The sequence below is a fragment of the Mus musculus genome, chromosome 10, assembly GCF_000001635.26.
Source record: "Mus musculus strain C57BL/6J chromosome 10, GRCm38.p6 C57BL/6J".
NCBI classification, from domain to species: Eukaryota; Metazoa; Chordata; class Mammalia; order Rodentia; family Muridae; genus Mus; species Mus musculus.
The window spans coordinates 3,962,397-3,989,648 of NC_000076.6; the positions used below are offsets into that span (position 1 = coordinate 3,962,397).

At 44.7% G+C, this 27,252-nt stretch overlaps 2 protein-coding genes across 11 annotated transcripts in view; both read left to right on the forward strand.

Moving 5' to 3' along the window:
* Positions 1 to 4,907, forward strand: part of Plekhg1 (pleckstrin homology domain containing, family G (with RhoGef domain) member 1) — a 227,053-nt gene extending 222,146 nt beyond the window's left edge. For all 7 annotated transcript variants that reach the window (XM_011243078.1, NM_001159942.1, XM_011243077.1 and 4 more), the window contains one exon: positions 1,005 to 4,907. In XM_011243078.1, the coding sequence (XP_011241380.1) occupies positions 1,005 to 2,056 (1,052 nt within the window). In that variant the 3' untranslated portion in view covers positions 2,057 to 4,907. The remainder of the gene's footprint in view (positions 1 to 1,004) is intronic.
* A 5,588-nt stretch (positions 4,908 to 10,495) lies between these two features.
* The window catches only part of Mthfd1l (methylenetetrahydrofolate dehydrogenase (NADP+ dependent) 1-like), a 194,190-nt gene continuing 177,433 nt past the window's right edge, over positions 10,496 to 27,252 (forward strand). For 3 of the 4 annotated variants that reach the window (NM_001170785.1, NM_172308.4, NM_001170786.1), the window contains exons 1-6: positions 10,679 to 11,082; positions 16,238 to 16,322; positions 17,820 to 17,870; positions 17,955 to 18,008; positions 21,688 to 21,812; positions 23,170 to 23,270. In NM_001170785.1, the coding sequence (NP_001164256.1) occupies positions 10,859 to 11,082; positions 16,238 to 16,322; positions 17,820 to 17,870; positions 17,955 to 18,008; positions 21,688 to 21,812; positions 23,170 to 23,270 (640 nt within the window). In that variant the 5' untranslated portion in view covers positions 10,679 to 10,858. Of the gene's footprint in view, positions 11,083 to 16,237; positions 16,323 to 17,819; positions 17,871 to 17,954; positions 18,009 to 21,687; positions 21,813 to 23,169; positions 23,271 to 27,252 lie in introns of all 4 variants that reach the window. The other variant, XM_006512449.4, reaches the window with a different exon arrangement.

Below are 27,252 nucleotides of genomic sequence, written 5' to 3' on the forward strand. Positions count from 1 at the left end.
ATATATATATATACATATATATATATATATATACACACACACACACATTTATATAGTCATTTGCTCATTGTCATAGATTGGGTTGATTGACTCCCTTCACTGATGGCATACAGGTGAGATCTGAGCAATACAAGGTGTACGTGGTGTTCCTTGATGTTAGGAAAGTCATGTGTGCCAGGATCATAGCTGGTAACAGCTGCTGGACTGATGTACTGCTGGCCCACGAGAAGGACCTCTTGCCTAGCAAGATCTAGGTTATATCTTTAGAGACATCTACGCTCTGGAGTGAGACAACATGGAGAAGGCACGGCTGCATAATTTTAGGTGGCAAGTGTGTGTGTGAAAATGACTGTTGGATCCTGTCCTTAAGTCAATGCCAGACAGCATTCAGCTATGGAGTCTGTGAGCATCAGTTCTTGAGGGCTTTGAGATACTCTTGGCTTTGGAAGAATGGGCAAGAATACACAAAGTAGTCTTTACTTGTGCTAAAGGAAAGAACTCTGCTAGATGCCGGCTGCCAGGCAGTGGCTAGAGGGTTATCTGGAAACCAAGGTGTTCAAACAGCAGCCAGGAGCCAGGTTCTCGAAGAAAAATTTGCCTGAGGGCAAGCAAGGGTAGCATGAAGTCAGGGGAGGCTATTGCATTGTGGCTCTGCTTCTTGTAGGACATGAGGTATTTTTATGTATCAGGATTCTGGCATTCTCATTTGACAATGCTTGTTTTGGGGACTAAAACCATTTTGTGGATGAAAGGAATTCTCATGACATGCACTATATAATTGCAAATCTGCTGTTCAGATAAAATGATGTAAAATTCAACCAAGGAGAACAAACCATTAAAACATGAGTTATTTTGATTAGGGTGGCATTTAGTGACTACTCCCCTTTAATCTTAAATCTACTGTCTATTTTTTAATAAGTCATTTTGGGTGTTATATTCTTATATTTAATCTTCCAAGGCAAGGATAATTCTGTGTGCTTATTGTTTTGTTATCTGTCTTCCAGGTGCCAGGATCGCTGAATATTCCCAACTGTATGACCAGATTGTGTTCAGAGAGACACCCCTTAAAGCTCAGAAGGATGGCTGGGCCAGCCCCCAAGGACCCACCCTCCACAGGCCTGTGTCACCTCCCCAGGCCCAGGGCGCTGGTGAGGACTGGCTCTGGCATTCGCCCTACAGTAACGGAGAGTTGGCAGATTTCTCTCCCCAGACAGAACAAGACTCAAAATCAAAATACCCCATCACATTAGAGAGCACCACAAAAATTAGGCCCAGGCAGTTGTCGGGTGCTTGTTCGGTGCCGTCTCTCCAAGTGTCGGACCCTCTGCTGGGCTCTGTGCAGCAGAGATGCAGCGTGGTGGTCAGCCAGCCCCACAAAGAGAACTCAGGTCAGAGTCCTCTTTACAACTCGCTGGGTCGCAAAGCAATCAGCGCTAAACCCCAGCCTTATAGCAGGCCTCAGTCATCTTCCTCAATCTTGATAAACAAATCTCTGGACTCTATCAACTACCCCAGTGAGACAGAGACGAAGCAACTACTCTCTTCACAGAAAAGTCCCAGAGGCGCGAGCCAGCAGGATTTGCCGTCAGGGCTAGCAAACTCATGTCAACAGGACAGGGGCAAACGGTCCGATCTCACGCTCCAAGACTCGCAGAAGGTTCTCGTGGTAAATAGAAATTTACCCTTAAGCGCTCAAATAGCGACGCAGAACTACTTTTGTAATTTCAAAGATCCCGAGGGAGATGAAGATGACTATGTGGAAATCAAGTCAGAAGAGGACGAAGTGCGTCTGGATCTCTCTCCAAGGCGGGGCAGGAAGTCTGACCCACAGACCCCGGACCCTGACTGTTCGGATAGCATCTGTAGCCACAGCACACCTTACTCTTTGAAGGAGCCAGTGAGTGGCAGGCTTGGGCTTCCTCCTTACCTGACAGCATGTAAGGACTCTGATAAACTGAATGATTATCTGTGGAGGGGGCCCTCACCCAATCAGCAAAACATTGTCCAATCTCTGAGGGAGAAATTTCAGTGTCTTAGCTCAAGCAGCTTTGCCTAGGTTTCTAGAACTGTCCAAATTAGCTCCCTAGGCTTACAAATTACCATACGAATGAGGTTGTTTTTTCTGTATTTTCTTTCAGTATATGCACTGGTTTAAAACAATTTTGTAATAACAAAAGGGTAAAATGTGCTTTCGCTTATAGCACAACTCTTTGAGCTGGCCCACCATGACATTTACCGCCCCGACCCCCATGTCCTAACAGTGGTACCCACTCATAGAATACCTTCTCTCCACATCCCAAGGAGTTTTATACTGTGACTCAGAGGCACCACAAGTGAATCTCTCTCTCACGGTTTTTTAAAAAAAGAGACTAGAGTTATTTAAAGAGTCATGCTTATATGTGGCATCTCTATATTTGACAAGACTCAAGAATGATGCATGCCAGAGACCACTGGTTAGACTGTAGCCTTGTCACGTATTTTAAGGACACCATGCTGGTGTCCTGATCACATTTCCTTTAGATGCCAACATACTGTGACTATTGAAGAGGTTAAAATGTAGCCCTAGCACCAACTTGCTATTGGGAAAAACAAAATGTTTTTACTTGTGTTCCAGGACAAGGCCCAGATGGTGTGCCACTATTTATGATAAGTCTACAGTTTCCGGGGTAAAATATAAACTATTTCTTTCATGTCATAAAGAAAGCCAATCTTAATAAAATACAAGCCAAGTTGATTATTAGATAAGATAGGGAGACTTCTGAAAACACCCTATTTCTTCATATTACAAGTAAAGGGGAATTGCCTCTGTAAAGACAACAACAGGAGAAGACATGACTGTAGACACCTGCCTCCTATCAGTACAGGGTAAATCTTCAGGTAAAATAAGACAAAATGCATTTAAATGCCCCTGTCAAGAGCAGTTCTTCATTGGCACTTTCCTGGGCTTGAGGTTCAACTGAATGCCCACTTGAGAAGTCCTGGCCACAGTATTGGGCAAGAGTGTATTTTCTAAACAGCTAATAACCCAGGGCCTTTCGATGTTTTGGAATATACAGAACGGAGACTCTGGTTGCTGGATTCCGACTAGTAACTTCCCTTACCCTGTACTTACAGTCTCGTACAGCACCTCACTGTGATGCCACACCTGTCTAACTCCTTGTAGACAGGAATGGAAGATGAAAAGCAAGGCACTGTGATTCAAAGGAAAACGAGAGAAACGTAAAAGCGTCTTCCTGAAGGCCCCGTGCGTACAGTCAGAATAGGCTCTCTATTTCTGTTCCCATTTCTACACATTCGGGACTCCTCCTTCACTCCTTCACCCTCTCAGTCTCAGTTTTAACGTTTCTTTTTATTAGAATTAGGCAACCTGCTCCATTTCAAGAAGATATGATGATAAACACACTACTGAGTGTTGTTGAGTGTCCAGAGTGTGTTTCATCGCTTTGCACATCTTTGGCTACAGAGCTCAGTCCTACTTTGTGTTGTTCAAGTGTCTAATCTTGGGATTAGACTGGTGAGATTATCTTTCCTGATTTTGCTAAGAGATTTCTTCAGAACTCATAACTTGTGAGGAGAGCCTGTAAATTGGAACCTAATTCTAGAATAGCTTGTCCTTTTCCCACATCATCTGAAAGAACATCACTGTGCACATAACTCTTGGTTCCAGGTTAAAAGTAGTCTCTGAGCTAGTACAAGTATTAAGACTTAGGTGACCGACTTCTTCTGGATGGGTTTCAATGCCACTCAACCTCTGAAAAGAATCCCATAACAGATTTTTATGTGTAGAAGGCTCACTGCAAGAAGCATGTGAGTAATTGGAACACAGTCCTCTTTATTTCTACCCATCGCATCTACTCCACTGCCCACAACAGGGGAGAATGCCTCCATTTGTCTAGTTTCTGAAAGCCTGGTGGTTGCACATTCTAAATCTTGCTTACAAATCATTTTCTTATTTACCAAGTCTGACACATCTTCTGTTGGGGGTTCACTGGTCTGACTTATTACCAGATGTTTCTGAAGTGCACCTTGAAGCTGATCCGGAACAGCTTTCTCTTCAGGCAAATAAGACCAATCAAAATCTGGGCAAAAAAATAGCCAGGCTAAATTCCCTCTGATTCTGCAGTATCGATGAAGACTCTGACGACACTTCTCAAGCTTTCACATCCACTAGAGCCCCATCTGAACTTCTGTTCTCTTCAGTTTCGACAGCTTTTCTCCATGAGCTCCTGCTCTCAGTTATCAAGGTTTCTGGAGTCTGGAGAATTTGTTTCCTGGTTAAGAAGGGATAGAAATTAAAGTGTCAACTAGCTCCTCCAATTCGACTTCTTTTCCCTCCTGATTTTTTTTTCCTTTTTAGTCTCTATGGCCCACATCCCAGTACAGTTCATGTTACTGTCCTGTTTGAGTCTCAGAAATGAGTAATTCTTCACACCAGTGTTTCATTGCATGGTTTGGTGTCACCTGCAAAGGGGAATGTCACATTGTACAAAACGTCTTATGTAAGTGGTCCTTTAGGCTCTAGGATAAAGCTGTAGTTTTATTGATCATGTCTGTGGACCAGGCTGCAGACTTTGAGAGCCTGTGTGTGTGTGTGTGTGAGTGTGTGCTTAGATGTTCCCTCAATGTTATCAGTTCAATGCTTTTGTTTAAAATAGTTTCTTCTGAAGGTGGGGGTGGGGATGTACATAACTGGGAACGTTTTATGTACTTAAATGTTCTTACTGGGTTCCTGTACTGAAGGGTCCAATTTTTCTTTTTTATATAAGTTCACTTTTCACCTACTTTTTGTCTTCATGGGGGGGGGGGAAAGTTGTGCATCTTGGAAAACATACTTTAAATACTGTATATAAGACAATGAAACTTAGTAATACCCATTATTTAATAAAGTTTGTAAAGTGGAAAGTAAATTTTCATTGAATTAATGGGTTTGCACCGAAACATTCTAACGTTTCCACACTGCTTGGCTATATTACTCATTGCTTACTCATTACGTCATTACTCATTGATGTAGGAAGGTCCAGCCCACTGTGGGCAGCATCATCCCTAGGCAGGTCGTCCTGGGCTATATAAGAATGCTAGCTGAGCATGACCCTGTGAGCAAGGTAGCAAGCCACATTTCTCCAACGGTTTTTGCTTACAGTTTCTGCCTTGAGTTTCTGCCTTGACTTCCTTCAACTGATAGACCATGAGTTGAAAGTGTAAGCAAGCTGAGTTTTCTTGACAGGAGTCTAAAATAAATCAATCACTAAATTAAAAAATCTTTTCATTGACAATGTAAATGACAAGACGTCTCTATATTATTGAACTGAAAATTTAATCTCAATTTTTGCTACAAAGTCAGGCTTATTTCATACAACTATACATTCCAATTTTTCTTTGTTAAAATTACAGAGACAGAGCCAGGTGGTGGTGTCACACATCTTTAATCTCAGCACTTGAGAGGCAGGGGCAGGTGGATCTCTCTGACTCTGAGGCCAGCCTGGTCTACAGGATGAGTTCAAGGGAATCCAAGGATACACAGTAAAACCCTGTCTCAAAAAGCAAAACAAAATAAAATAAAATAATAGAAAGAGACAAAAGAGAGGGAGAGGGAGGAGAGAAGCATGCTTCTATAAATGGGTAATTATTGATGCTTTTTAAAGCAATCCACTTCCAAATATAACCATAAAGTCCTAGCCAATTGAGGTGAAAATACAGGCTGGGTGATTCTATCCATGGAGAAAAGCTGTTAAGATTCTTTCTCTAGAGTGTTTCTAGGCATTTCTCAGCACTGTGCTGAAGAGGTCCCCGATCTCCCTGGTTGTGACGACTTGCTGGAAGTCAAGAGTTAAATCCAGACAAGCCAATGGCAACAACAAACCAATGTTGTCTAGAAGTCCTCTGAATTAACTCTTCAGAAGAAACGGGCAAATATTTAAATCTCTATTAAGTTATCTTTTAAGGAAAAACAACAATATTCAGAGTAAATGTTAATAGTCCTTTATGCACCCTGACCTCTCTGTGCAAGCTATGGCTTTCTCTAGCTGGCCAGTTATGGCTACACTCAATTCTTTCACTCAGGAATGAGAATTCAGTAAAAGAAACAGTTGCTGCATTTCCACAACTTTTATGTCAATGTCTCTTTATCAGAAACCTTGCATGCACAAGATCTGAAGCCTTCTTGTATATATTAGTTTTTACTTTAAAAAAGCCTCAAGATGTAAATACATTCTCAGTTTTGTCTTCTCACCTTCCACCCCCATAACTAACGGTGATGGAACTCCGAAGCTACTATTGGTACTATATTAAATTTAAAAATTAGATAAAGCCGGGCATGGTGGCGCACGCCTTTAATCTCAGCACTCAGGAGGCAGAAGCAGGAGGATTTCTGAGTTCCAGGACAGCCTGGTCTACAAAGTGAGTTCCAGGACAGCCAGGGCTATACAGAGAAACCCTGCCTCAAAAAAAAACAAAAACAAAAACAAAAACAAAAACAAAAAACAAAACAAATAAAATAAATAAATAAATAAATAAATAAATAAAAATTAGATAAATGTAAAACCTCACTGAACAAGGTAGAGGAGAGATTTTCCTTGTCTCCCTCTTGATCCTTACCTGGATACTCCAAATGGATCTAGGGACCCAGTTAATACATAACCAATTAACATGAGAAAAATATTACTAGCTTTGAATAGACATGGGATACTTCCGGAAAAATAAAAACCAAAGAAACGACCAGAGAGCAGTAGCTTTTACCCATCAGTAACTTTGTGAAAGAATGCAAGCACGGACAAACAGATCTTCAGGCAGGGTAGAACATTTGAGAGAGATTAACAGATATGAGGTCAAAGGTCAGGTGGCAGATGTAAAGTCTGAGGGGAAATGAGGGCCACTTCAGGGCTTTCTGTAGGCTCACCAGTGAGCAGTCTCTGATACTAAGGTTACTCTCCCAAACAATCTAGGTGGCTTGTAGGTAACACAGGCCCAATGCACCCCCTTCTGAAGTTAGGAAAATGTCAACTGATTTTACCTTAAAATCATCAACTTGTCAATTAAGCATATTCTGGGATGTATATCCTTGGCTCCTTCCATTACCCTACATAACTAAACTAACTCAGGACGTTTGTTGTGCAATGCATTTGAAGGCTCTTGTGCAGGAGCTCAATGTTCCCTTGTAGATAAACGGACTCCGTGACAGCACATCTCGTCTTCTGATACCCTACGATGCTCTGCACCAGCTCTGCACAGAACGGGGCAATATGTACTGGATTGATGAGTTTTAATGATTGACTAACCAGAGTTCAAAACTCACAGAAGCCCAAAGCAGGAGATAGTAGTTAAATCAGGAGCATGTGGAGACAAGTATGGATAACAAATAATTAGCTTTTAGAAGCTCATATCTGCGCTGGAGTGATGACCCAGTGGTGACAAGCAGTTGTTGCTCTTGCGGAGGGCCTGGGTTTGTATCCTAGCACCCATATGGCAGTTCACAACTGTCTATAACTCCAATCCCAGGAGTTCTGGCACCCTCTTCTGACCTCCATAGTCACCAGGCACACATGTGGTATACATACATACATGCATGCAAAACAATCATACACATAACATAAATCTAAGTTTTTTAAAAATTTGTAACAGCATTAGTAATAGTGTCACACTATCATGGGAAGGTGGTGTTTCACGAGTCTTTGCTCTTTCCTGCCTGTTGACTTCTGGAGATGTCTGTTCTGTCGTGCTCTCAGCTAAACATCAGTGTATCAGGATGGTACCTCAAACCATCCCGGGAGTTCCATTTGGATAAAAGCCTTTCCCTTAGTTGCTTCTGGGGATATAAAGGAAGCACAGAGTAACCTATCACATAGATTCAGAAAGAGAAGTCAGGTCGGGGGCGGCGGGGGTGGGGGAGGGGGGATAACAGGAGGCTGGGGGTCAAAAGACATTGTTGCTGCCGGGCAGTGGCGGCACACGCCTTTAACCTCAGCACTTGGGAGGCAGATGCAGGCAGATTTCTGAGTTCGAGGCCAGCCTGGTCTACAGCATGAGTTCCAGGACAGCCAGGGCTACACAGAGAAACCCTGTCTCGAAAAAAAAGACATTATTGCCTACTTGACAATGTAGACCATACCACAGGCAACATCTCCTTTCTAGACTAGAAACAAAGCTTTGTTTCTCAGACAGTGGCTTTATTCATATACAGCACGCAATTGGAAAGGACAGGAAGCAGTCAGACTCACTAATTCCAAAGCCATGTGATTTAGCATAGCACAAAAGAACAGGGCCTTAAGAGTTATCAGAACTTTGGCTTGGTGCAGACACCCAAATGCCTTGTCGGCATAGCAATGTGCGGCTGTCCACAGAGCTCTCAAGGAACCCCAAAAAGAACGGTGTAAGCAAATCCCTTCTTCCATAGATGAGTTACGTTGGAGGCTATGAGCTGCTGGCCCACAGGCTGAATTGGACTTGTACAATGTGTAAAGGAGTTTAAAAATAAAAATCCGAATTTCCAACTTATCTAGGAGAAGGAGAGAAGAGCAGAGGGTGGGCAGGCCCAATTGGTCCTGGATTCTGGAGAGGCAACGTGGTGAGGTGTAAGGAGAAGGTACAAAAGGCGAAGTAGCATCATTAGTGATGGCCACCTGCTCTGACCACCGGAGGAGTCAGTTCCTTTAGGGCCTTGGTTGGCAGCTTGAGCATAGATGTTCTAGATAAGTAATGAAGGATACTCTCTCGAGGGAAGAGGAGTGCCTATCCTGCAAAGCATGAAGAACATGCAGCTCCTTTGAGGGAACTTTGCATCCAAGCCCACCCACTGACAGCTCTGCTCTGCCTGAACTCCTCAGCCATCCATAGGCTGCTAATGTAGGAGATCCAAGAGTCTCCCTGACTGCTAGCGAGTCGCAGGAGGGTTAAACTACTATTCATATTCTGCTTCCTAAAGTCCCCTCTTTGGCCCAGACTCCCTTCTTGAGGGACAGGAGGCTTTACATATTTCTCCACCTGAACTGTCCAAAACTGACGTCATTTCCTCGGACCCCTCGTGCGCTCCTCCAAAGCACCCTCCCTATATGCAATCTTTCTCTGAGACGACTGGGATTCCTCAGTGGCCATTGGGCAACTGTCTTCTCCACTCTTCTCGTATGCACACCCCTCCCCGTCCTGATTGTAGCCAGCATGGTATGTCTACACACAAGCACAGTGACATCGTCCACCCAGCTGTCTGTGGTCTATCTCTCTACCTGCTTGATACTAGCCCTGAACTCACTGCTAAGAAGCATGAAGGGAGTTTACAAGCTCGTAAGTCAGCCTGCCTTGCTTTCCCAGGCTAGAGGTAAGAGCCTTATTATCTATCCCTGCAGGCAGAGTGAGCTTCACATTTCCCACAGCTCTTGTTCCTCTAGACGCACCACAGTCCTGGGAGATGTCGCACAGTATTGAGTTTATTCCACAGATGAGAAATGTTGTGTTTAGGGATCCCCAATCTAAAAGGGACATCTATCAAACCTGCCCTAATAAATGAATGGACATGGCCAGAAGATAGATTCCAATATCCCTTCCATGGGCTCATCTCTAAGGGCTTAAATTCCTCCATGTATAAGCTTCAACTCTTAAAATATGCCTCCATCTCCCAGTAACCAAGAGGGTGACCAGGTTTTTAATATATGGACCTTTGGGACACATATCCAACCTACAGCAGTGAGGAAGGCAGAGGATATCCTGTAAACACTGTCTGACTCAACCTCATCGTAGGCACTTTTCATAGGGAGTAAGTTTCTGTGGCTCCAAGTTCCAACTAGATGTGTGTATTTTTTTTTTTCTTAAACTTTTTACCCTCTTTGGAACCTGCTTGTCCATGCATTTCAAAAACATGGCCCCCGTGTGTCAGTGAGGTGGCTCAACAGGTATAGTCACTTGCTGCCAAACCTATGAAGTTGAGTTCTATCCCTAGAACAATCCTTCTGCCCAGCACCTCAGCACGCCGCTGCTGACCCCAAGATAGAATCAGAGAACTGGTTTCTTCAGGTTGTCCTATCCTTTACTTGCTGCAAGCTCAAGGACACAAGTAAAACTTAAAAAGAGGAAGAGGAGGAGGGCACGTGGAATTGGGCAAGCTCACAGCTCTGCCAGCAAACCAAATGACTTCTCTTGATCGCAGGTTCTCCTGGTTAGAAATCAGACGAATGGCGTTCCATTTCTTACATCTGTTGGGGTTAATAAATATATCTTTCCAGCACACAAGACAGCGTGAGCACTCAAAAAACGGTCTCTGCCTTGCACAAATTCTACCCTACCTCATTTGTGGTCTACAAAGTTACTATGTTATTCCCACTAGCCTTGGAAATTATAAACTTGGAAGACTCAGTCCTAAAACCATTGACGTTAATCTGCTTAAGGCTACAAAACCAGCATTTGCATTGCAAACTCTAAGAACGACATTTAGCCCTAGGCCACCTCCCACGTAATAAACACTTCCTTCTGAAGGTCTAAACTGGACTTAGGACCACTACCTCCTGAGGAAAGTGAGCTGCATTATGAAGACCAAGGGTGGCATCAGGTTTTGAGGCAGAAGGGCTGGCCATACAATCTCAGGGCAAGGGCTCAGCACCACGCTGATGCCCCACCTCCTATGCCTTGACTTTCTGGCAACTCCAACCAAAAGCTTCACGTCCGCTGGCCCCCGCCCTGTTAACGTCACGGCCACTTGGTACAGTGCCCCCTAGGGGCCTCAGTTCCTCCCACGAGGAAGAGTCTAGTCTTTCCTGCTGCTGGCCCTTTACTGTGCCGCTTGGCTCTCTGGTGCCTCCCACGCCAGCCCGGGGAAGAACTTGCAGCCGCATCTCGGCGCCTGGGGATAACCAGTCACCCCGCACTCTGCAGCAGCATGAGCGTCCGCCTCCCTCTCCTGCTTCGCCAGCTCGGCCGCCAGCAGCTGCCCTCGGGCCCGGCGTGTCGCCTCCGTGAGCTGTGTCGCTCAGGCAGCAGAAGCAGCAGCAGCGGAGGTGGTGACCCCGAGGGGTTACGCGGGCGGCGGCTGCAGGATGGCCAAACCTTCAGCAGCCATGGCCCAGGCAATCCGGAAGCCCCCGGGATGGACTCCATCGTCAGGTGAGTGTCCTGTTTGTCTACAGGCAGGTCCCTAGCCAGGGACCCAAGGACCCAATGGCACTCTCGGCCGCTGGGAGACCCGAGGGACCGTTCGTAGGGCGGGAAACAGAGAATGCTTGGTTCCGACTTGCTAGAGACGCCTTGCGATTGGCAGAGAGGGCGTGGGGGCGAAGGGGAACGTCCGGAGTATGGGACCCGGTAGATGAGGGCATCCCCCCCAGCCGGCGCGCGCCTCACGGACCGCACGCCCCGCTCCACGTGCACCGCCCGCCTCCGGCTCTGATGCAACCGCGCCGGGCGTGGCGCCGACAGGAAAAGGGCGGTGCGGCCCTGGGCGGGAGAGAAGCAAGGAGGATGGCCCTACAATCCCGCCACTGCTGATGTCCCACTACTGAAGGAGGGGCGGGCTAAACCCCTTGCGGAAGCCCTCTAGGTCTAGGCGTACGGTCCGCTCCGGAGCATCGCTGCTCAGAGAGCACACAGGTTCCGGTGCAGCAGTATCTGGAAAGTTCATTCTATATCCGGTGGTGATCTGAGCAGAGTCATCTGGTCAGACCCTATAGTGAGTTTGCTAGGCCACTGCTGTGCAGAGGCACCTACCTGCAAAGGGCGGGAAAGCCCTTTTCTGCTTTGATTCCCAACTGGGGCTATGGAAACAAATGAGCAAAAATAATCTGCCCCCAGGGGCTGTCACACATATATCCCGCAACAAGTAGTCATTATTTTTACAATAAACTAAACTAAGCTCTACAAACTTGGTGTAATGAGCATGACAGTAAATACTTAAGGTTCAGTGAACTAAAAAGCAGAATTTAAAATGTTACATGGGTACGTTTGTAATAAGGAAAAACGTTCTCACAGTTTTTTGATAAAATCCAACATTTTATGGACACTGACATTTCAATTTCATGTGGTTTTCACGTGCTATGAAGTATCCTTATTTCTGTTTTTCTACCAGTTGTTTAAAAATGGAAGCTCAGGCTAGGGAGACTGCTCAGTTAAGTACTGAGTAAAAGTACTGGCTGGGGGAAACATGAAGACCTAAGTTCCATCCCCAGTACCCATGTGGGCATGGTGGCATACTCTTGACATCCCAGTCCCTGAGAGGCAGAGAAGGTCAGATCGTGAAGCTCACTGGCCAGCCCACACAGCATAATCCAGACCAATGACAGGTCCTGTATCCAAAATTAAAGTGAGCAACTGTTGAGGGACAGCATCCAGAGTTGACCTATGGCGTGTACACACAACACACATGCATCAGAACATGCATCCTTGAATATATAAGTAAAAACATATGTGTGCATGCACGTGTCCTTAGCTAAATGGGTGGCTCTGCTTCAGAACCAGAGGTCAGTGCTTAGGAATCGGATGCCTTCCTTCTGCAGTGTGCCTGTGTCACTGGGTGTGTGAGCAGGGACAAGCTATTGGTCTTACCATGTTCAACTGCAAATGGAGATCATAATGCCACCTACTTCAATGAAGCAATTCTAAGATTTATACTAACCCAGCAATCTGAATGTGTGTGCTGGAGACAGTCTGGGAGATCCAGTGGTCATGTGAGCTTGAAACCCAGAGTCTTATTACTGAAAAAGAGGAGTTGGGAAGACTATCTGGAGGAAGCAGCTGGGGTCGGCTTTATTTTCACAGCTATTCTGTAACATGTATCTGATAATGGCCAAAGCAAAGAGTTTTAAAACAGCTCTCCACTTCTTTGACCATGGACCCTTTCTCTAAACACTTCTGGCTGTCTTGTGTGGAGATGTCTGTAGAGAGTCGGCTCTGTATTCCTAGAAGGATCCTTTTACCTATGAAAGGGCTGAGAAGTTAAATGAGGACTTTAGTTAACAAGTGCTCTCGGCATTCTGCATCGGGGATGAGGATGAGTGTGCATTGATGATTTTCTCCTGTTTTCTCCTACACTTGGGTGTGGTCACAGCTAGCCTCAGGGAGAATGAGGAGAAATACAGTTGTTAGAACAAGGCAGCTTTGTGCTGAGCTCCTAGGCTTAATGCAGTTAGCCAGGCGGAGGTGACTAAGCCGGTGGTAGAGGCAGAAACTGTGACAGTATCACTAATAGGGGTCACGGTAGTGCAGTATCACTAATAAGGGGTCACGGTAGTGCCGAGCTAAGCTTAAACCTTTACCCACCTGTCTTCAGTAATAGGAAAATTTGAATTTTAGCTACACTGTTCCCAGTCAGAATTGAAGTTTTCTTTCCCAAGGGCATAGACTCATCTTTGGAAACATTTCTGCTACTTTTTGGATGTTTGGGGCCTAGGAATGTTCCCGTATTGTTTATCGCGGCAGGCATCACAGCAAGAAATGGAAACAACATGTGGCCAGTTGTGGGTGGCCAATTATTGCCTTGTTGAGCCCCTTTGTGTAGCTATAACTTCTTTCTGCCCCTTACTTCAACTATTTTAGGTCGGTTTATTTCTATTCTGTGTGTATGGGAGTTTGATCTGCATGTATGTCTGTGCACCAACAATGTGCCTGTTGCCCTCAGAGGCCAAAAAAGGAGGCATCTAAACCTCTGGAACTGGAATTACAGATAGTAGTTAGCCTCTATGTGAGTGTTGGAACTGGAACAGTGGCCCTTTAGAAGAGCAAGTAATGCCCTTAACTGCTGAGTCATTTCTCCAAGCCCTTGACAGCTAACTTAAACCAAGTGATAATTTGTCTATTGGAATATCCCTTTCATTTTTTAAAAATTGGGGCTAGCAATTTTTTAAGTGTAGTTTATGGAGGGTGGGCAAAACTGGAGGGGTTTCTGTTACAAATTCTTATGTTTAAGACCATGACCAGTACCTGACAGGGAGCACCCTGAGGGAAAGGTTTGAGTTTATAGTTCAAGTGGACACTCCCGTAGCAAAAGCTTGCTGCTAGGAGCAGAAGGCACTTGGGCACATTGTATCTGGAGTCAAGGGAAGCAAGAGTAAACAGAAGTCGGACCAGGCTATAAAACCTTCAGGCGCACTTCCTCCAGCAAGGCTCCGCCTCCTTAAATGTCCACAACCTTCACCGACAGCAGCAGCAACAGCAACTGGTTGTCAAGGGTTCAAACACATGATTATAGAGAGGTTGCATATTCATACAGGTAGTTTTAGTCATGGGAAAAAAAGAAAAAAAACCATCCCAACAATAATGAAAAGGGAAAGAGCCAATGAAACCTATTATACAGGTGAGAAAGTCGGAACCCATAGATTGCCCCCCACCCAGCAGTATACTGGAGGGTTGAGTGCCAGGTATGGCTGTTATCCACAGAATATCCACAGGGGTTCCAGAACCCCCTGGCACTTATTTAAAATGACACATTCCTGGACCCCAGCCAAGCATATTGAACCAGAATTTCTGAGATGGAATCTTGATTTTGATTATGCTTCCCAGGGGATTCTTAGAGTCAGAAGTGCTCGGTGCAGTACCTCCCGCAGACCAAGCCAACACATAGACCCAGCTTGGCCCAGAGCTCTGCCAGGCTGGGCGACAGTGCAGCAAAGAAACCTCAGCACCCATCCCAGGAGCCACAATCTCAGCTTTTCAGAATGGTTTCACCTATTAGGACAACAACGAGGTTCCACCCCCACCCCCGCCCCCACCCCCGCCTCCACCCCCACCCCAGCCTCCACCCCCACCCCCACCCCCGCCTCCCAGGGATTGAACTGTCTCGTCCCAAGTGTCTAAGACCAAAACCAAACAAATGATTTGCTAACAGTGCACAGTTGCCTGGCCACTGGCTCTCTTAGCCTCTGTGGCATTAGGAAAGTTGACTCCCATGCAAGTTTTAAACTCTCTGTGGTCTTGTGAGTACCCTGTTCCCAGTATCCCTTGGCACTTTCCACTTCACAGTTCCTCAGCCACCACACTGCAAGGTTTGGTTTTCTAATGGCATCTGCCTGAGGCTAATTCATTTTTGAAAGTTGTTGGGTGCATGTAGTCAATAAAGGCATCCTGAAGCCATCAGTGACTTGCAATACTTGTCTAGCTCATGTGAGACCCCAGGCTTACTCTGCCATCATTGGGGGGGGGGTGGCTGAGGGGAATAATGTGTTAACACTGAAACTGGGCACTGCTTGGGCCTTTCAATCTGCTCTGAGAGGTGGAAACGAAAAGCAGACTGACTGCTAGAGATGTGCCAGTGAGGACATAGCGTAGAGGTGATGGTAGCTTTCAGAATGACCCATCTAGAAGGTTCTAGAAAGAAAGTCTGTCTCTGCCATATTTATATAGGTCTGTTTCTCTCCCAGCCCTCACTGGGCGAGGGGTCAAGACTACTTGGAGAAGAACAAGCTGCCCCAGCAGGGTAACATTGTCTTTTAAAAGATCCCCCCACCCCCATTGGCTACAGCATCCTATGCCTTCCACACCTGCAACTTCCTGCTGTCCTCCCTCCTCTTCTGTCTTTGAATCCTTTCTTTAAACTCTGGGAGCTGGAATCTAACTGGAATTTAGACACCATTTCATTGTCCCACACTCACCGTCCACTTAGCCATCACCATTTTCACAGACCCCTCTCCACCCCCACCATTTGTTTGCTTTTCCCTTCAGACTCGTTTCTCCTGAGGGAGAAGTAAGGCAACGTGGTGAAAGAATGAGATTGTTTCGAATAGAAGCCCAGACTTTCTCTTCCTTCATTACATTTATTTGTTTGTGTGCATGTGAGTGTGTAAGTCAGAGGACAACTTGGGGGAGGAGAGGTCACCTCAGTACTCTTCTTTTACCAAATGGATCCAGGGCATGGGCAAGTGACAGATTGTCATCAAGCACTTTTACCCACTGAGCCCTCTTCACTGGCTCCAAGCTTGTCATTATAACAAACTTGGAAAACACAGGAGATAATTTTAATCTCCTCAGAAATGAATGGCCACGTTCAGTTCTTCTGAGTCAGGGTTTCACCGTGTAGTCTAGGCTGGCTTTGAATTTACAGTCCTCTCACCTCCACCTCCCTAGAGCTGGGACCACAGCTCTGTGCCAATACACACTGCCTGCATCAGGAGTTCTTGTTGCCTGGGTGCTCTGCTTTCCCTCACACTCTGATCAGTCTCCCTCTGTTGTCTGATTCACTTACATCAGCAAGCTCTGTAAGGACACTCATTGTGCCTGTCCTAACTAATCATTAACAAGGACATGACTGTGCTGTGTTTCTCTCTCCATATAGAGACGTCATTCACAATTCCAAGGAAGTGCTGAGCTTGTTGCAAGAAAAGAACCCTGCCTTTAAGCCAGTGCTTGTGGTTATTCAGGTAAGTTGTCAGCGTAGCACTCTTTTAGCTTTTTGTTTGTTTGTTTGTTTTTTGTTTTTTGTTTTTTTCGAGACAGGGTTTCTCCATGTAGCCCTGGCTGTCCTGGAGCTCACTCTGTAGACCAGGCTGGATGTAATTTAGCAAATGCTTATAAACAGAGGCCAGACGCATGGCCTGCCAGTGGCCAGTGCTGTTACGTGGTTTTCTTCAGCAGAGTTGCAGGTTAGACACAACTCTTTTGTAGTCAGTTATCTTTCTGAGGCATAGGTTACTCATTGAGGTCAGGAGGTAGGCACCGTAAATCACAGGACACAGAACAGTTCCTAACTCACATGTACTTAAGTGTACTTGATATGGCTGGCAAGTCTGTTCTCTCTTGTTTCTGGGGAAGACAAGTGGGCAATGGCAGGTGCACATTAATGTTTGACAACTTATGTGTCAAAAGCCATGAGTGTATCAGAGGACTTGGCATTATGTGTTTGTCCTTTGGCTGCTGCCCCTTAGTCCAGAGCTGCAGTTGGCACTGTGTCATTGGCATCCTTGTATGGTGGCAGGTGCAGGGAAATAACAGGATGAGCCAGGCCTGGAAGCGATTTGGCCCAGTAGCCGGCCTGTTATTGTGATGCTTGGCAGGCTGGTCCAGTATCAGGATAGCACACCATGTGGCCAATGGTTCCTTGGTTTGTGAGATTGTAGGACTGTGCTCATGTGACCTGCATCCTTTGGGAAACTTCCATATCCCCTCCTAGCAAGGGGACTTGGTTTGGGGACTTGGAATCCTGGGAATCTGTTGCCATTCAACCTAAGTACAAGCATCCAAACTCCTGTCTTTGGTGGTTCACACAGCATGATGCTGGCTTTGTGGCCGTTATGATGTTATTTTTATATATCCCATGTTTTAGTTACTTTTCTATTGCTGTGACAAAACACCATGACTGACCCTGGCAACTTATAAAAGGAAGCATTCGGTTGGGGTATGGTTTCAGAGACTTAAAGTTTACTACCAAGCAAAGACATGGAGGTAAGAACTACTGGGAAATAACATCTTGATCCTCCACTAGGAGGCAGAGAGAGACACTGGAAATGATGCAAGTCTATTGAAACCTCAAGCCCACCCCCAGCAATACACCTCCTCCGACAAGGCCACGCCTACTAATCCTTCCCAAACAGTTCCATCAACAGGGGACCAAGTATTAAAATCTATAAGCCTGTAGGGACCATTCTCATTCAAACCACCATACCCTATAACATGCAATCTATCGTTTTTTTTTAAAGGATATAATGTGTTAGTCTAAGAAGTTTATATGTACATAACTCCAGCTGTTAGCCCAGTTTCCATAGGCATTTAGAGTCTTTTCAGTAATTTTTTGATCATCTTTTTTATTCAGGCTACTTGTGTTCATTGTCTTTGCAAGTGTGATCTCTGTGTTGTGTTTGGTACACATTGTGAAGGTATCTCACATCATGACATTCTCCTTTCTGCTCCTTTGTCCTTAGGCCGGTGATGACAATTTGATGAAGGATATGAACCAGAATTTGGCCAAGGAGGTGAGAGCTGGCGATTCTAGCAATCCTTTAGAATACCTAATGATTTGTTCTCTTGTGATGACAGAATCTTACGTTTCCTTTCAGGCTGGTCTGGACATCACTCACATCTGCTTGCCTCCAGACAGCGGAGAGGATGAGGTAATGTCAGCCTAGCTCATTTCCTTTCCTCATCGGGACTATGGGCATCTTCTGGGGTGGTGGGCACAGATCCAGCCTTCTCTTGTGGCTGAGTTTCCATGGAGATCAGACATGAATGATGTTTAGACATCAGCAGTCATTGGCTAGGCAAAGCATCCCAAAGTCAGGAGAGCTGCAGCACTTCCTTCCTGCTAGCTTCTCTGCAGTATACTGCCAAACCAAAGATGGTAGGTCAGCTCTACCTGTCGCAGTCACATTTGCAGTAGGGTCAAAAGCCATTCCACTGATAATGGGGGTTGTTCAAAATGATTATCGATGGATACAGAGACTATTAGATGGGGAATGACACCCAGCAGATAGATAAAGTTGCAAGTAGTATAGACCCTACAGCACTGCATGGCTTCTCTCTGGCTTAACAAAGATTGCTGATGCTCTTAGGTTTTGGCACCACTATTCAGTCAAAGAAAAGTTACATAAGCACCAATAGTGTGATGCTACTGTCATGCTGATTAGGGAGCTCGTGACTCCTAAGTGACAAAGGAGCGGCCCCATATGCAGGTGTAGGTGTGCTAGACAAGGGGCTGATTCATGTCCGGTTGCTTCTAGATCTCACCGTGCTACTCAGTGAGGTGTACAGTTTCAAACTAATGAATTGTTTATTTCTGGAACTTTCCCTTGAGTGTTTCTTTTTTTTGTAACACAGTTGATGAAGAGTAACTGAAACCTTGGAGTGTGAAGTAACCTGTAGTCTCCTGCAGGGCTGGGCAGAAAGGTTTTCATTTATAAAGAGGAGTAAGCCTAGGTGTGAGATGAGATGAGGGAGCACCTTGGTGGTAATCAGCCAGCCTGTTCTCAGGGGTTACTGTCTGTGTGTTCAGCCTGAGGGTGCCCCAGGGTTCAGGCATCTGGAAAGAGAAAGCTTGACCAAAAGTTTGCTTTCAAACGTATTTGGTTTTGCTTGGTTAGTGGGAACTGGCAGTTGGTCCAGCCAGTGAGGAAATGGGGTTGTGCTCTTGTAGTCTGTCTTTCTATGTCCTTAGGAACTGTTATGAACTGAGTCTTCTCTAGATCCTATGGGGAAAGGTAATTCTCTGAAGTATACAGAGGTTGTGGGTGAAGGTCTCCACTGCCTCTTTTCCCCAGCATCTCAAGTAAAGTTTATTGACCTGACTAATAGGGAAAAGAATAAAGGCAGGCTCCATGTGCGTGCTCTTCCCTCTAAGGGTGTTTTCTGCAAACCAAAAATTTGCTCTGCTGCACCACTTGCATTGTCTGGCTACACTGTGAAAGGGAGGAGGGGAGATGAAGTCTTAATGCCATTTAGATCATTTCTAAGGAAGAAGGGAAACGAAATATTGGACAAACAGTTAATACTGTATTTGCCAGTTATGCTGTGTGCCAACCATGAAGGCACAAGCAGAGACAGAATCCAAAGAAGCAGGTCGGCCATGTCCAGGACACTCAGTGTATACAGGCACATCTTCATTTCTTTATACAGTTTCAATTGTGTAGCCCAGGCTAGCCAGGAAACACTATGAAGCCCAGTCTGGCTTTAAACTCATAATCCCCCTGCCCCAGCCTCCTAAGTGCCAAGATTATGGTTGTACACCCAACATATTTTTATAAGGATTTGTCCACTTCCACTGCTTTGTTGTAGGGGCTGAAATTTCAATGAGTCTGGCATTATTATGTTGAACATCTTAATTGATTAAGCTTTTATTTCCCCAGTTTTGTTTTGCTTTTATTAGTGCTTTCCCATTCTCGGTCCAGATAAAGCAAGATCCTTACTTTATCCTGAGCTCTGCTTCCATGGACCCACTGACCACCCTCATCCTGTGACTCTTCTCCCTTTGACCTGCTCTGTTTTCTCCTACATTACCGATCACTTTCAGGACATAGATTATTACAACAATTGGAGAAGGGGCGGGGCTTGCCGATTAGCATATCATGTCTACCAGAACAGTTTTGCTCACAGGTAGCTGGTAGGTCCCTTGCTTAGAACTCGTACGAAGCTGATGATCAGAACATTTTGTTTGTTTGTTTTATTTAAATATGGGATGGCTGGGTATGTACACATGAGTGTTGTGCCTAGGGAGCTCCGAGGTACCTGATCTCCTGGAGCTTGTGAGCCATCTGACATAGATACTTGGGACAGAACTCTGGGTCCTCCAGAGGAACAGCCCGCTGAGCTATTTCTCTGGCTCCCAGCTTCGCTGAGTTTGTTTTAGTGGCAGAACAGCAACAACAACAAAAAGTCATCGAGGCTTTAAAATACTTTGGTGAAGACAATGGGCCAGGAATGCCAGTCTCTGCTATAGACATCAGAGGCTCCCTGATGGCTGTTTTGAGACCTCTGTGTTGTCTGCTACAAGACTCTGCAGGCCTCTGGGGTTGTTGGAAGCTCCTGATGTGTTACTATGTTCTGAATGAATGTCACCAGCTAGTCAGGAGGATGTTAGATTAAATAAATCAGTAGGCAGCAAGTGGCTATAAAGGGAATTAGAGACAGCCCAGGATCATTTATTCCCAGATCTCCAACTCTCCACGATCATGATGTTCTAACCAGCCTTGTAGAATCTTTAACAGGTTCCTTTTTTTTTCCTAGAAACTTCCAGTTCACAGCTAAATGAATGAGGCAAATATTCTTTCTGTACCAAATAGCATTTTCCTTCTCTACCAGATGGTAGTAATAACGTAGATATTGTTGCCAAGCAATAAAATAAAAGGGGCAAAGTGACACCGTCTTTGAGTGGGATGCACATGCAAGGGATCTTTCTACTCCTGGGTCAGTGGTTCTGTTAAGTGAAATGAATCAGTCCGAGTGAGTTTCTGTCCGATGCCGTAGGAAAGGCTCCTGGCACGACACTTGGACCTAGTGAACCAGAGAGCTGTGACTGGTTAGAGTTACTGTTGGGAAACCTTTTGAGTATGTGATTGCTTGGACCCCCAGGTTCCATTGGACCTGGTTGAGGTACTTGGCTGCTTCCAGACCTCCCTTCACACTGGGATGTTTGTCTCAAATTGGTCATCGTCAGGGAATTGGCTTTTGTCTGCTAACCTGGAGTAACAGTGACGCTTTGGGTTTTTGTTGTAGTTGTTCTTTTCCAATGCATTGGCAGGACCTCAGGAACTATGAAGCTGTCGAAAGTTTTATTCATCCAGGTTTCTCTGGGGCTTCTCTAAGCTGTAAAGAGGGAACAGGCTCTTTGCTGTACCTCACCCCAGAGTCTTCAATAAGAAGTGAAAAGAACCTAACAGATAACAGTTTTAGGAATCTGGGTATGTGTGTATACACGCACAGGTGCTTGTGTGCACATCTGTATGCAGATGCACAGGCGTATCATAGCCAGAAGACAACCTCGGGAGCCAGCCGTCCTTTTCATTTGTGGTACAGGGTCTCTCATTGGCAGGGAACTCACTTTGCAGGCTAGGCTGGCTAGTCAGGAAGTCCCAGAGATCTACATGTCCCTACTTCCCGAGAGCTGGGATCACAGGTCTATACTATCAAGGCCAACCATTTTTTTATAGGTTTTAGAGGTCCAGCTAAAGTCATCAGTGAGCATACATGTCACCAATGTGCCATCTCTCTGGGTCTATGGAGAAATCCCTTTCCTACCCCATCAACTTTTTTTATTTTTACTAGTTCTCACTTTCACAAAGCTAATGTTTTTCTGTTTAGATCATAGATGAAATCCTGAAGATTAATGAAGACCCCAGAGTGCATGGCCTTACCCTTCAGATCTCTGAAGATTCATTGAGCAACAAAGTTCTCAATGCTTTGAAACCAGAAAAAGATGTGGACGGGTAAGAAATATAAAAGGAAATAATTAATAGTAATCAATCTTATTGATAAGTAACTGAAGTGATTTATCTAAATTTCAATTTTTTTGTTACTCAATAATTAGTTAGACAATCATTTTAAATAGGCTTAGGAGGTAGAGAATGTTTAAAATTCCGTGAATGAAAGTCCTGTATCTTGGAAAATACGCATCTGTTTGGAGAGAATCCTGCACTATCGTACTTACTCAGGAAGCTCCTGTTTGTCTGACTGAGTCTTTGGCTAGGAATAATCTTCCCTGGGTAATTCTACGGAACAGGGAAAGGAAGACTGAGATAACAACACATGTTTTTATTAATAATACGAGTTTCTAATTAAATGTAGAGGTGGGGGGAATTGTGATTGTTGGGTGTTTTGTGGAATGCCATGGTAAGATATAAGTATCACAGGAGAGTGAATGCCATCAGCCTACAGTGTGGGGAGAGAGTGTTTCCTAGAGAGTAGAAACTCCATTTTCTTATATGGAAGCATAGGAAATAATTTGTCCTGTAGCTGAAGCAATAGGGCTTATTTGGGACGATAAGGTCGGGAACAAATTTATAAAGTTAGATTTCTGTCTAGTGTATCCTTCAGCAGCTGCATTGAAAGCTTGGTAATCCTCTGAACTATGCTGGATTATTGCAGTCTCTCTTTTCTTTCTTACAAGGGGAAGACAGGCTCAAACAAGAGAATGTTATGTAAGGGCTGGGCTATAATTCAGGGGGAGGGTGTGTGTATAGGTAAGACACTTGAGTTCTCCGGAATATAGATATGGATGGATGGATAGATTGGATAGTTAGATGGATGATAAAACCTCCAATTCTATAGCAGAGTAATCAAAGAAAGAAGATGTAGTTGTGGACCAGGAAGCCCCAAGGTCTTATGAGGATATAGTCTCAGACATTTCATACAAGGACAGAGTCATAGAAACCTGAGTGTCTTCATTCTGCTACTACAGAATGAGGTAGAGGGCATCATCTTGTAAGTTCTTTGCTCTAGACTTGAGTGGAAGAAAGCACACAGAAGCCACTGTATAGCAAGCATGTGCTTTCTTGATGTTCTCCCCTCATTTCCCAAGGAAATAAATACTGAAGCCAAGTGGAAGTTGACCTGCGAGTCTCTAGATTGATAGACTCAGTCCTGAGGTCTGAAAGTGGACAGCTGATTTCGGGGACTGTTGGAGCCATTGAAAGTGTCTCTGAAACTAGGACGTGAAACATGGCCTTCTGCTGGGTCCTAGGGAGTTTCCTGCATCCTCCCAGTCATTCCGTGTTCCATTTCAGTCATGACTTGCTGTCCCCCTGGATGATTTGTGATTCACTGTTCTCTTGCGTTCGATTTCAGGGTGACCGACATCAATCTGGGGAAGCTCGTACGAGGTGACGCTCCGGAGTGTTTTGTTTCACCCTTGGCCAAAGCTGCTGTAGAACTTGTTGAAAAGTCAGGTCTGGAATGATCAGTTCTGTTTATCGGGGTTTTGGCTTTGTTTGGGTTTTCAATAAGGATTTGTTGCTGGAAGATTCTAAATGAAACATAAAGAGAAACGCTATTTTCTCCCTACTGCTATTTAGATAACTTTTTAAAAATAATAACTTGCTTCTGGAAAATTCTAATTGATGTCTTAAAGTGCTATCTAGTGTTGGCTTTGTTTCTCTCAGGTTTTAATTTGCATGTAAATAAGCTAACTGAAAGTATTTTCTTTTTTTTTTTCTTGTTTCTTCTTTGTTTTTTTTTTTGTTTTGTTTTGTTTTGGTTTTTTCTTGACATTTTTTTTTAATTAGGTATTTTCCTCATTTACATTTCCAATGCTATCCCAAAAGTCACCCATACCCTCCCCCCCACTCCCCTACCCACCCACTCCCACTCCCACTTTTTGGCCCTGGCGTTCCCCTGTACTGGGGCATATAAAGTTTGCAAGTCCAATGGGCCTCTCTTTCCAGTGATGACCGACTAGGCCATCTTTTGATACATATGCAGCTAGAGTCAAGAGCTCCGGGGTACTGGTTAGTTCATAATGTTGTTGCACCTACAGGGTTGCAGTTCCCTTTAGCTCCTTGGATACTTTCTCTAGCTCCTCCATTGGGGGCCCTGTGATCCATCCAATAGCTGACTGTGAGCATCCACTTATGTGTTTGCTAGGTCCCGGCGTAGTCTTACTACAGACAGCTATATCTGGGTCCTATCAGCACAATCTTGCTAGTGTATGCAATGGTGTCAGCATTTAGAGGCAAATTATAGGATGGATCCCTGGATATGGCAGTCTCTAGATGGTCCATCCTTTTGTCTCAGCTCCAAACTTTGTCTCTGTAACTCCTTCCATGGGTGTTTTGTTCCCAATTGTAAGAAGGGGCAAAGTGTCCACACTTTGGTCTTCGTTCTTCTCGAGATTCATGTGTTTTGCAAATTGTAACTTATATCTTGTGTATTCTAAGTTTCTGGGCTAATATCCACTTATCAGTGAGTACATATCATTTGAGTTCTTTTGTGATTGGGTTACCTCACTCAGGATAATGCCCTCCAGGTCCAACCATTTGCCTAGGAATTTCATAAATTCATTCTTTTTAATAGCTGAGTAGTACTCCATTGTGTAAATGTACCACATTTTCTGTATCCATTTCTCTGTTGAGGGGCATCTGGGTTCTTTCCAGCTTCTGGCTATTATAAATAAGGCTGCTATGAACATAGTGGAGCATGTTTCTTTCTTACTAGTTGGAACATCTCCTGGATATATGCCCAGGAGAGGTATTGTAGGATCCTCCGGTAGTACTATGTCCAATTTTCTGAGGAACTGCCAGACTGATTTCCAGAGTGGTTGTACAAGCCTGCAATCCCACCAACAATGGAGGAGTGTTCCTCTTTCTTCACATCCTCGCCAGCATCTGCTGTCACCTGAATTTTTGATCTTAGCCATTCTGACTGGTGTGAGATGGAATCTCAGGGGTGTTTTGATTTGCATTTCCCTGATAATTAAGGATGCTGAACATTTTTTCAGGTGTTTCTCAGCCATTCGGTATTCCTCAGTTGAGAATTCTTTGTTTAGCTCTGAGCCCCATTTTTTAATGGGGTTATTTGATTTTCTGGAGTCCACCTTCTTGAGTTTTTTATATATATTGGATATTAGTCTTCTATCTGATTTAGGATAGGTAAAGATCCTTTTCCAATCTGTTGGTGGCCTTTTTGTCTTATTGACGGTGTCTTTTGCCTTACAGAAGCTTTGCAGTTTCATGAGGTCCCATTTGTCAATTCTCGATCTTACAGCACAAGCCATTGCTGTTCTATTCAGGAATTTTCCCCTGTGCCAATATCTTCGAGGCTTTTCCCCACTTTCTCCTCTATAAGTTTCAGTGTCTCTGGTTTTGTGTGAAGTTCCTTGATCCACTTAGGTTTGACCTTAGTACAAGGAAATAGGAATGGATTGATTCGCATTCTTCTACATGATAACAACCAGTTGTGCCAGCACCATTTGTTGAAAATGCTGACTTTCTTCCACTGGATGGTTTTAGCTCCCTTGTCGAAGATCAAGTGACCATAGGTGTGTGGGTTCATTTCTGGGTCTTCAATTCTGTTCCATTGGTCTACTTGTCTGTCTCTATACCAGTACCATGCAGTTTTTATCACAATTGCTCTGTAGTACAGTTTTAGGTCAGGCATGGTGATCCCACCAGAGGTTCTTTTATCCTTGAGAAGAGTTTTTGCTATCCTAGGTTTTTTGTTATTCCAGATGAATTTGAAAGTATTTTCTAGTAAGATTGCATATAAAAGCGATGGCTCCAAACACTAGCATTTTAAACATTGGTTTCTCTCAAGGAACAGTCAAAATAACCGCAGTGAAAATGTCTCCTGGTTTAGCAAGCCTGTCACTGCAGGTGCAGCTAAATCACAGGTGGACCTGACTGAGGAGGTGGATTTTGCACGGAAAGAGTCCATCTGAGACCTAGTAACAAGTGGGTCTGCTTCGGTAATTTCTTACATTCTTTTAATCCTCACATTCCTGTGCCAGGAAAACGGACACAAATGAGTCGCCTTTTTGATTAACTAATAATTACTGTGTGTCCTGGCTGGTTTTGTGTGTCAACTTGACACAAGTTGGAGTCATCAGAGAGGAAGAAGCCTCAGTTGAGAAAATGCTTCCATGAGATCTAACTGTAAGGCACTTACTAATTAGTAATCAATGGGGTTGGACCCAGCTCATGACAGATGCTGCCATCCCTGGGCTGGTGGTCCTGGGTTCGATAAAAAAGCAGGCTGAGCAAAACCATGGGAAGCAACACCCTTCCATGGCCTCTGCATCAGCTTCTGCCTCTAGGCCTGGCCCTGTTTGAGTTCTGTCCTGACTTCCTCCAGTGATGGGCTGTGATCTCAAAGTGTGAACCCAATAAACCCTGTCCTCCCCAACTGGCTTTTTGGTCACAGTGTTTTGCCCCAGCAACAGAAACCCTAACTGTGAGATAGATCATGTATTTAACAGCTTAGCTAAGACACTGTGAGATAGCTGGTGTATTTAATGACTTAACTAAGACACTGTGGGATAGCTCAAGTATTTAGCAGCTTAACTAAGACACTGTGAGTTAGTTCCTAACTTGAGATCACAGAAGCTCAACTTGGCCCCAGTTTGCAGAGAAAAGAAGCAGATGCCCCTCCCTTAGCCTCAAACATTCAACAGTCAAAAGTCCAAAGATATTTCGGCGAAGTTCTAATAAAAGGCGGACTTTCCAGATGTACCTTTTAGTCAGCAGACACCAGAATAAGGTCTGTGAGATGATCTGATGTGTCCTGCCCTGCAGGTCTTTCTAGAAACTCCTAGAGGCAACTTACAGCTGGTCCTATATTTATAAGGAACTGTAGAAACAGAGGGAGCCTTAAGACTCAGGAACGAAGGGTGGATGAGGAAACTCTGGATAGCTACGGCCTTCTTGCCAAGTGCATGGTCAGCGCCTGTTTTTGTTTGTTTGTTTTGTTTTGTTTTGAGACAGGGATTCTCTGTGTAGCCCTGGCTGTCCTGGAACTCATTCTGTAAACAAGGCTGGCCTCAGAAATCCGCCTGCCTCTGCCTTCCAAGTGCTGGGATTAAAGGCGTGCGCCACCACCGCCCGGCTACTTTCTCTAATTTTTTAATGCTTATTCTATTTTGTTCAAGTCTACCTCTTATTCTGCTCTAACTCCTCTCAGACGCTCCACCCTTCAATCTTCCTTCTAATTGCATGTTCTTTAAGAAAAGAAGACCTACTGAGTACAATTAGTGTTCACTCAAATGCATGTGTGCTGTCCACTGTAGCATGGCCAGCCTACCAGGGGCCCCACTCCTGAAGAATACGGACTTGCTCTATCCTGGTAGCTATCAACCGCCTGTGGCTTCTTAACTAGAAGTGGGGCCTTGCAAGACCCCGTCCGTGCTGGACTGTTGAGTGGATTGGTCCTGTGCTAGCA